The sequence below is a fragment of the Rutidosis leptorrhynchoides genome, chromosome 3, assembly GCF_046630445.1.
Source record: "Rutidosis leptorrhynchoides isolate AG116_Rl617_1_P2 chromosome 3, CSIRO_AGI_Rlap_v1, whole genome shotgun sequence".
Lineage (NCBI taxonomy): Eukaryota > Viridiplantae > Streptophyta > Magnoliopsida > Asterales > Asteraceae > Rutidosis > Rutidosis leptorrhynchoides.
The window spans coordinates 522,762,055-522,773,173 of record NC_092335.1 but is presented as its reverse complement, the minus strand read 5'-3'; the positions used below and the strand labels follow the sequence as shown (position 1 = coordinate 522,773,173).

The 11,119-nt window shown below is 33.2% G+C and overlaps 1 protein-coding gene across 1 annotated transcript; it reads left to right on the top strand.

The window, feature by feature from the left end:
- Positions 1–4,146: 4,146 nt before the first annotated feature.
- Positions 4,147–7,403, top strand: LOC139898332 (uncharacterized). The gene is made up of 3 exons (XM_071881056.1): positions 4,147–4,218; positions 4,860–5,888; positions 6,064–7,403. Exons 2-3 carry the CDS (start codon positions 4,864–4,866, stop codon positions 7,235–7,237), a joined length of 2,199 nt encoding a protein of 732 aa, XP_071737157.1. The 5' UTR covers positions 4,147–4,218; positions 4,860–4,863; the 3' UTR covers positions 7,238–7,403.
- Positions 7,404–11,119: the final 3,716 nt, after the last annotated feature.

Sequence of the window (11,119 nt, the reverse complement as noted above, 5' to 3'; positions counted from 1 at the left end):
ATATAATTATTCGTAGTAACCTTACTACTCAAATAAAGGAGGCGCAACAGGGGGTTGTAAAAGAAGGAAAGTTGAAGAATGAGATACCCAAAGGATTAGAGAAACATATTAATATTCGAGAAGACGGAACCCGATATAGGGCTGATAGAATTTGGGTACCAAGGTTTGGAGATGTGAGAGAAATGGTACTTAAAGAAGCACATAAAACCAGATATTCAATACATCCCGGAGCGGGAAAGATGTATAAAGATCTCAAGAAACACTTTTGGTGGCCGGGTATGAAAGCCGATATTACTAAATATGTAGGAGAATATTTGACGTATTCTAAGGTCAAAGCTGAACATCAGAAACCATCAGGTCTACTACAACAACCTGAAATCCCAGAATGGAAATGGGAAAACATTACCATGGATTTCATTACTAAATTGCCAAGGACTGCAAGTGGTTATGATACTATTTGGGTAATAGTTGATCGTCTCACCAAGTCAGCAGACTTCCTGCCAATGAGAGAAGATGACAAAATGGAGAAATTGGCGCGATTGTATTTGAAGGAGGTTGTCTCCAGACATGGAATACCCGTCTCTATTATCTCTGATAGGGATGGTAGATTTGTTTCAAGGTTCTGGCAGACGTTGCAACAAGCATTGGGGACTCGTCTAGACATGAGTACTGCCTATCATCTACAAACTGATGGACAGAGCGAAAGGACGATACAAACGCTTGAAGACATGCTACGAGCATGTGTTATTGATTTCGGAAACAGTTGGGATCGACACCTACCATTAGCAGAATTTTCCTACAACAACAGTTATTATTCTAGTATTGAGATGGCACCTTTTGAGGCACTTTATGGTAGAAAGTGCAAGTCTCCGATTTGTTGGAATGAAGTGGGGGATAAACAGATTACGGGTCCGGAGATAATACAAGAAACTACCGAGAAAATCAACCAAATTCAACAACGATTGAAAACTGCCCAGAGTCGACAAAAGAGCTACGCGGACAGTAAAAGAAAAGATATAGAGTTTGAAATTGCAGAAATGGTCATGCTTAAGGTTTCACCTTGGAAAGGAGTTGTTCGATATGGTAAACGGGAGAAACTAAATCCAAGGTACATTGGACCATTCAAGATTATAGATCGTGTCGGACCAGTAGCTTACCAACTGGAGCTACCTAAACAACTCGCGGCTGTACATAACACTTTCCACGTCTCGAATTTGAAGAAATGTTTTGCTAAAGAAGATCTCACTATTCCGTTGGACGAAATCCAAATCAATGAAAAACTTCAATTCATTGAAGAACCCGTCGAAATAATGGATCGTGAGGTTAAGAGACTTAAGCAAAACAAGATACCGATTGTTAAGATTCGATGGAATGCTCGTAGAGGACCCGAGTTCACCAGGGATCGTGAAGATCAGATGAAGAAGAAATACCCGCATCTATTTCCAGAAGATTCGTCAACACCTTCAATAGCTTAAAATTTCGGGACGAAATTTATTTAACGGGTAGGTACTGTAGTGACCCGAACTTTTCCATGTTTATATATATTAATTGAGATTGATATTTACATGACTAAATGTTTCCAACGTGTTAAGCAATTAAACTTATTAAGACTTGATTAATTGAAATAGGTTTCATATAGACAATTGACCACCCAAGTTGACCGGTGATTCACGAACGTTAAAACTTGTAAAAACTATATGATGACATATATATGATTATATATATAGTTAACATGATATTATGATAAGTAAGTATCTCATTAGGTATTTTAACAATGATTTATATACATAAAATTGTGTTTATTGAATTAAGAAACTCGAAACGATATATGTAACGATTATCGTTATAACAACGTCTTACTAATTACATATGAATCATATTAAGATATTGTTACACTATGTTTAATCATGATAAATGATAAGTAAACATGTCATTATGTATATTAACAATGAACTACATATGTAAAAACAAGACTACTAACTTAAGGATTTCGAAACGAGACATATATGTAACGATTATCGTTGTAACGATATTTAAATGTATATATATCATATTAAGATATATTAATATATCATAATATCATGATAATATAATAATTTAACATCTCATTAGATATAATAAACATTGGGTTAACAACATTTAACAAGATAACCTAAAGGTTTCAAAACAACATTTACATGTAACGACTAACGATGACTTAACGACTCAGTTAAAATGTATATACATGTTGTTTTTTGATATGTATTATTACACTTTTGAAAGACTTCAAGACACATATCAAAGTACTTCTACTTAACAAAAATGCTTACAATTACATCCTCGTTCAGTTTCATCAACAATTCTACTCGTATGCACCCGTATTCGTACTCGTACAATACACAGCTTTTAGATGTATATACTATTGGTATATACACTCTAATAATCAGCTCTTAGCAGCCCATGTGAGTCACCTAACACATGTGGGAACCATCATTTGGCAACTAGCATGAAATATCTCATAAAATTACAAAAATATGAGTAATCATTCATGACTTATTTACATGAAAACAAAATTACATATCCTTTATATCTAATCCATATACCAACGACCAAAAACACCTACAAACACTTTCATTCTTCAGTTTTCTTCATCTAAGTGATCTCTCTCAAGTTCTATCTTCAAGTTCTAAGTATTCTTCATAAATTCCATAAATATAGTTTCATAAAAATCAAGAATACTTCCAAGTTTGCAAATCTACTTCCAAGCTTTCTAATCCATTCCAAGTAATCATCTAAGATCAAGGAACCTTTGTTATTTACAGTAGGTTATCTTTCTAATTCAATGTAATATTCATATTCAAACTTTGATTCAATTTCTACAACTATAACAATCTTATTTCGAGTGAAAATCTTACTTGAACTGTTTTCGTGTCATGATTCTGCTTCAAGAACTTTCAAGCCATCCAAGGATCCTTTGAAGCTAGATCCATTTTTCTCATTTCCAGTAGTTTTATCCAGAAAACTTGAGGTAGTAATGATGTTCATAACATCATTCAATTCATACATATAAAGCTATCTTATTCGAAGGTTTAAACTTGTAATCACTAGAACATAGTTTAGTTAATTCTAAACTTGTTCGCAAAAAAAAGTTAATCCTTCTAACTTGACTTTTAAAATCAACTAAACACATGTTCTATATCTATATGATATGCTAACTTAATGATGTAAAACCTGGAAACACGATGAACACCATAAAATCGGATATACGCCGTCGTAGTGAAACTGGGGGCTGTTTTGGTTTGGATAATTAAAAACTATGATAAACTTTGATTTAAAAATTGTTCTTCTGGGAAAATGATTTTTCATATGAACATGAAACTATATCCAAAAATCAAGGTTAAACTCAAAGTGGAAGTATGTTTTCTAAAATGGTCATCTAGACGTCGTTCTTTTGACTGAAATGACTACCTTTCAGATATCCTCTCTCGCGGTCGCGAAATCATGTCAGGTGACCAGCTTATTTTGAGTGTGGTTCGCGGTCGAGAAATGATGCCTCGCGGTCGCGAGGTTTGCCAGGCGGGGACGATTTTAACCTCTTCTTTTGGGGTTAAATGAGAGTGTTTTGGTCCTTTACGTGAAGATACTTAACGTCCAAAACTGAACATACAAGGTTATCCGTGGAATAACTTAAAAGATCGTGGTCAACGAAGGCAAAAAAATAGTTTAAGGTCATTATAAAAAGTTCAAGGACTATTGAAATTTTTTTTGTCTATATCTATTTGATATTTGCTCAAATTTAAGTCCCGCAAATTTGCAGGTAATAATCTAGTTTATATATAATAATCTAGTTTATATATAAAAGTATGGTAACAAACCAAAAATTTAGAAGGGCCTTGGCCAACCCTCCCCACCTATAATCCGGCACTCATGTATATTATTACTCTGTATCATTTGTCCTTAGAAATAGTATAACCAGTAAAGTAATACTTAATAATTTTGGAGTAGTATTCCTAGAGATTAATTAAAAAGAAAAAATAGAAGAAAATCTTACAAACGGACAAAAATATTTGATAAAAAAAAAAGTAAAAAAATACGGAGTATAATAAATTATATATCGCCGTCGTCGTCTATTCGGAAACGTTCGCTAAAGGGTTTTTTTTTTTTTTTTTTTCATTCATCGTCGAGTATTACTTCACACCCTCTCTCAGCTTCAGCTGCGGAGCCGTTTGCGAAGCCAAGGTATTATCTAACTAACTTTTGTATATTATTATAATTTCTTTTATTGTTTAATTTGGAATTAGAATTAGAATAATGCAATTGAATCCAGTTTTAATCTTTTTTTTAGCGAAAATCACTTCCGTGTTATATTTTTTTTTTGGCATCATAATTAATTATAATATGCCATTCTCCCGTAACTTATTGTTTTTACTTTTAATTTGTTTGCTTTATATAGAAATTAGCTGTTCTGATTTCCTTTAGACTTCTATATTTGACTTTTAGGGTTTGTGTTATTGTATTTGATTTCTATCCACATATTGTGTGGCATAATAGGATTATCATTGTTTGATTGCTTATTATATACATACTTAATTGATTATTTCAAGTTAGTGCATATTATTTCTGTAAATCATTTTCGAAGTATGAGAAATTGATACAAGTTCAATTTGTGTAGTCTCTGTATGAATATATATTTAATTTTTAACCTAATCAAACCAAACAATGAATTATGTGTTTCTGTTTCTAGATGTGCTATTTGAAGGTGAAAATTATGAATTGGCTGTTGTTATACATATGTTATTTTTTAGCTCCACATTCACTAGTTGACACTTAGATATACGATAACAGTTTTACTAATTAGTTTTAAATCATTATGAGTTTAGAGCAATGGAGCGAGTATATGATCAATTGCCTCCCTTATCTGCAAAGTATACCTGGTTAGTGGCTCAGAACCTAGAGGTTGAAGATGGTCCCGAAGATCAAATTTTCCACACCATTAATGACCAGATACATTATCGGTGTCGAATACCTGAGTTGCTAGGGAGACGTGTACGAGGTTATTTCTATGGATGGGTGATTCTGTCCAACAATGTCGCATGGTCTCTTTGGAACCCGGTAACTTGTAAGATCATACATCTTCCCCCATTAATTTTAAGAGATAATGCATCCATCGGACAATGTTGTTTGTCATCCCCTACTGATGATCATGGTTCAGTTCTTATATTAACGAGAACAACGAAACCTTCTTTTGTTTTTTGCCGACTAAACGTGTCATATGGTAACAAGTTGAAATGGACAGAAATGTCATATGGTAAAAAACTTAAGAAAATCACCGATTTTGACTGTTTATTACACTGCCCAACTGTTTTCAACGGTAAAGTATATGCTTTGAACACTGGGAATTATAGGTATGTCATCCAGGTCGACATTGTGGCTAAGCCTTATGGAGAAGAGATAGAACTTTTGCTATTTGGGACAACCCCGAGTACTCCTAGATTAAGTCGTTGTCTTGAATTCATTACTCTATTAAAAGGATCCGGTACAGAGTTATTCTATATATTTGTAGATTTTAGTGATGAAGCAAAGAAAACACTCGCTGATGTGTTTTTATTTAAGTGGGTAATGAGTAGTACGACGTGGAAAGAGTTGACAGACGTAGATCGTGAAAGTTATAAAATGAAGCGCATTATGTGGAAAGAAATTGGAGACCTGAAAGATTCTGTATTTTTTGTGGATCTTGCTTGTGATAATTGTGTATTTTATAGACATTCGATTGCATCCGAGTTGGGAGGTTGTATACACATCCGTGATGATACGGGAAAAATGATATATTCGTACGATGTTGAAGATAGAACCATTTTCCCATCTTATATGAGTTTTCAAGCAAGTCATTTGACATTATGGGATTGCAGGTATTTCTTTCAGTTTTTGTATTTTTTTTTTTTTTATCATATGTAATTTATTTATGGGTTAAAGCTACAAATAGGCAATATATTTTCACTTTTGTCCCATTGTAATACTCTCGCTGTAGGTTATAGACTTTCAAAAAGTGGAAACTTTTCTTAAAATCGTATGTTTTTTGTTTAGCTTCGAAGTTGTTCGCGGAGATTCTAAACAAGAAACTAACGAGGATGATAAGATAATCATAAGATCTGTTACAGATGGTGTGGATGAATCATGTCCGAATTATTTACCGTTTCATATTTTGGAGATGATTATGGAGCTTTGTGTTGGTGTTGAATACATGCACTTTCGTGCTACTTGCAAACATTTTCGTTTAGCAGCACCTTTGATGCAATGGAGCAACAAAGTCGCAATGAGCAGATTGCAAACGTATTCGGTTATTTCACCTTGGCTCATGGTGGTCGACAAGAATCGAGAAATTGTTACTTTTACAGATCCGTTACTTGGTGACAAGTACCATATGAAAAGAGCACAGATGTCAATCCTTGATGATAAAATATTGTGTGCGAGGTTTGGTTGGTTGGTTTATTATAAGGTTGGTATATCTCTCGTGTTTTGTAACCCTTTCACAAGTGAGATCCACAAGCTTCCATATCAGGTCGACAACCGTCGATTGGGTTTACCGCACTTAAGTAACGTATGTTTCTCAGCGCCACCTATTTCCCTTAAATGTACCGTTGTTGGATTTTCATTGGTAGATGAACATCATGTTTACCTTCACCTTGTAGCTGGGGAACGAACATGGCAAATGCTTCCTTTAGATTATGGTGGTGTTGATCCTCGCTCTATGCGTTTTCCAACTTTTGTTGGTCGCGATATTTATGCCTTGTTTAACAATGGTGAACTTTATGTTTTGAGAAATATAGTCAATGGACAAGATTATTCTTGGAAGAAAGTTGTAGATGTTGGTGGTCGTTTGGGGCAACATTTTCTAGTAAAGTCGGATCAACATCTTTTACTAGTTGTTGTGTCTAATAAGTTTGGGGAATGCGTGGATGTATTCAAGCTGAATATATACGGAAAAGAATGGGAGAAAGTTGACTGTTTAGGAAGGTATATGATTTACATTTGCAGTTCAACGAGTGTATGCATTGAAGCCAAAACACCTGAGATGGAGAATAAGATATATTTTTCTCGATTTGATTCGAAGAATGGAGATATTGTGTTGTACTCTCTTGAAACGCACAAGTATCACACATTTAAAGACAAGTTGATTCGAGAGTATTTGGGCATGGGACTTGAGCATGTTAACGCTCATGTGTGGATTGAACCAAGTTGGTCACTCATGGCTAATTAGTGGTGTCTAGTAAACGATTTGTATTTTCGATTTGTTTGTGTACTTGCTACAGGACCAATTAAGGTTATAACTTCGCCAGATTTATGAAAATGTGTAATCAGGGACTCTCTTGTTCTGTTGGGGAGGAATATTGTTCATATATAATGTACATTGTGCTTTATGATAAGGTTTGTGGACACTCTTCGACGATTCCACTTTGCATCTTCTGAGATGAAGTTAATCTTGGATTGGGTGCAACTTGGGCAGAGAGGTTGTTCTTCCTTCACATAGATGGCAGGATGAAGACAAGTGTAGTGTTGGTCTTGACTCAAAAATCAAAACTATAATAACTATATCTTTACTGTAACGACCCAAAACATTAGACGAGAAAACACGCTTTTTTTTAGTGATATTTGGCCAGACCAATATGTGCGGTGCGCAGATGATTGCGCGGCGCGCGCTAAAGCGCGATTCCAGGTCAGAAGCTTGTACCAGTCGACAGATATATGATCCCACGGCGCGCTTTACTGCGCAAAAGTTGCTGCACGACAGTTTTTGCATACAAACGCCAAATTTCCCAAACACAATCGCTTACGACCTTAATTCGATTACGACCAATATACTTTAATCAATTCCAAAGATTTCGAGTTTACAAAAAAAAAAAAAAAAAAAAAAAAAGTTCAACGACCCGAAAATCACCAACATTTTCGACCCACGAGTTTAAATACCAAACAAAAGACTAGCATGGTGTTTGGGGTTAAACTACCCAAAACCTAGGTCGAATCACAAAAGCCACCACTATCATATCCAAAGTGGGAAATCTCTAATCTAAACGAATACCTTTGCCTTTGTCCACACCGGAGCCTAAAAAGGTAAACAACGAGAAGGTAAGCAAAACGCTTAGTGAATGCAACAATTATACATACATACGCACGCACGCACGCATACATACATGCATACACTTACTCACATACCGCATACATGCTAGCAATATAATTAGCACACCATCTCAAGTGTAAAGCTAATAACCTCCAATGCCGCAACTAGCATATCCAATAGCGTATAAACAGCATAATATAATATGTTACGCTGCCACACACACACAAAGCATATGGTTAACCATGCGCGCGTCATGGTGCTACTGGCTCCGTGGTTCACACCATACGCATTGTCATGATGCTACCGGCTCCGTGGTTCACATCACAACTCGAGTCACTGGCTCCGTGGTTCACACCTCAACACTCATGCTATAGTGCTACCGGCTCCGTGGTTCACACTACAACACACGTACCTTAGTGCTACCGGCTCCGTGGTTCACACTACAATACACGTACCATGATACTACCGGCTCCGTGGTTCACATCATAGCACACTCACACATACTATGGCACTTCCGGCTTCGTGGATCATGCCATAGCATACAAGTAAATACACTATATACATACATGCTGTGACGACCCGGAAATTTCCGATCAAATTTAAACCTTAATCTTTATATTCTCCGACATGATAAGCAAAAATCTGTAATGTTGAGTCTAGAAAGTTTGAAATCTACATTTGGATAATCTGTTACCCTTGTGACCATGCCTGACGATTCACGAACATTTACGTGTTGTAACCTGTATAATATATATATATATATATATATATATATATATATATATATATATATATATATATATATATATATATATATATATATATATATATATATATATATATTAAATATTAAATTATGATATTATATAAAATAAATAGTATAAAGATAACAGCATAACAGATTTATTCGTATAACTAATAATTACTTTCAATAATAATAAGAATATTAGTATTATCAATCTATAAATACGAACATTAGTCAGTATTATTATTATTATCTTTACCAATACAAGTGTTAGTTATCCTTATTATGATTATTATTATTATTAATATTTAGTATTAAACTTTGTATTTTAATAAAAATTTCCATTTGTTGTTAATATTATTGTTATAAAAAAAAAAAATTTAAATTACAATTTATTAGTAAATTTTAATAATATTATTATCATTTTTTTTAAAGTTAATATCATTATTATTATTTATGATTATAGTTATTATTAATGTAATTAATATTATTATTATTATTACTATTATAAATAATTAAAGATATATTTTATTTTTATATATATTTACGATTTATAAGGATTAAAAACAGATATATATAAATATGACTGCATTGGATCCTATTTTTTTTTCTGCTGTAGTCTATTCAACTCGTGAGCACCTGCCGACGAATTTCTCACAACAAAACAAAAACGTGATTTATTCAGATTCTTACATCTATTATATATTTGCAATACATGTTGTCCTCTGGGAATTCGAGGGGAAAACAGATAGGGAGAACAGAAAGAAACCCGTCGGCCCTGTTATGGTTTCAATTTCCAAATTTAATGATTTAGAAATCAATTTTAAAATCTATTAATGAGGTATTGTTAGGAATGATCCATTTACAGATTCTGAAAAGTTTCACTTGTTAAATTCCCATATCGAATTCGAATTTTGAAAATCAAATTTTAAGTTCAAAAGTTAAACGGGTTGATTATTGAGGAATTCGAACTCAAATCGATGTTATTGGTCAAATAAATGTTTCAGAAAGTCTATATGTTAGATTTAACACCATTTTCATGTTATGAGTTTTGTCTAAAACACCTTCAAAAATCGATTTCCATGTTTGAGTTCATAAACGAGTTCCTTTAACTGTTACAGCCTTTATTTTTTTTTTTTTTTTTTTTTTTCTGTTTTGATTAAATCAGATCAACACAAACAGGTTAATTATAGTTTAACTACAAGGTCTTGGTTTAAATTCGTGACTAATTACGCTGGCTAGGGCTCTGGTCGAATTGATTTATTGAGAAGAAGAAGAAAGGATAGAAAACAGATAGATACATAAATAGATATAAGATGGGTATTAAATCAGATACACAGAAATGGAGAGATGGTTAAGGTTGTTAACGGGTGTTCAAGAGGTCTCGGGTTCGAGACCCGGCAGGGGTGTTTAATTCTTTTTGTGGCTTATTAAGGTAGTTACTACACCAAAATTTTAAATTTTATTATTGTTATTATTATTAATAAACTTATAAATTATTATTATTATTACCATTTACCATTTATTATTAATATTAACAATTTAGTAATTATAATTATTAATATTGTTATTACTAACTATTATCAATTTAATTTAATTAATATTGTTATTAATAACAATACTATGATTTATAATAAAATTATCATTAATATTATCATAATTTTAATTATTATTATTATCGTTACTACCAATATTAATATAATTTTAATATCATTATAAACACTAGTTTTAACAAACAAATGATATGTATACAAATATATTCGTTACGTTTAACATAATAAAAATCAATATTTTCATATACAAAAAGAATATACGAGACATATATAGGAACTTACTCGATTACAATTATGTATATTAATAAATATACAAATGTTATAGGTTCGTGAATCGAAGGCCAACCTTATAAGTTATCAATGGTGTTATATGTATTTTTACTACAAAATACATTAGGTGAGTATATAGTCCCCTTTTAAACTCTAAATATTTTGGGATGAGAATACATGCATTTTATGATTTACGTTATGGACACAAGTGATCAAAAATATAAATTCTACGTTGAGTTGTACCATGGCATATCTCTTTATACTTGGTAACTGCTAATTACGTGAGGAGCGTAAACGCGAATCCTGTTGATAGATCTATCGGGCTGACATCCCCAACCGGGCTGGACGACCAGCATTTAACGGTTGCACAGTACTTCGTTCTCGTTACTACACTTTGGTACGGTGTAGGGTTTATTTAAGAGTATGCTGCTGTGACTTTTAGTTAAGTATGGTTAC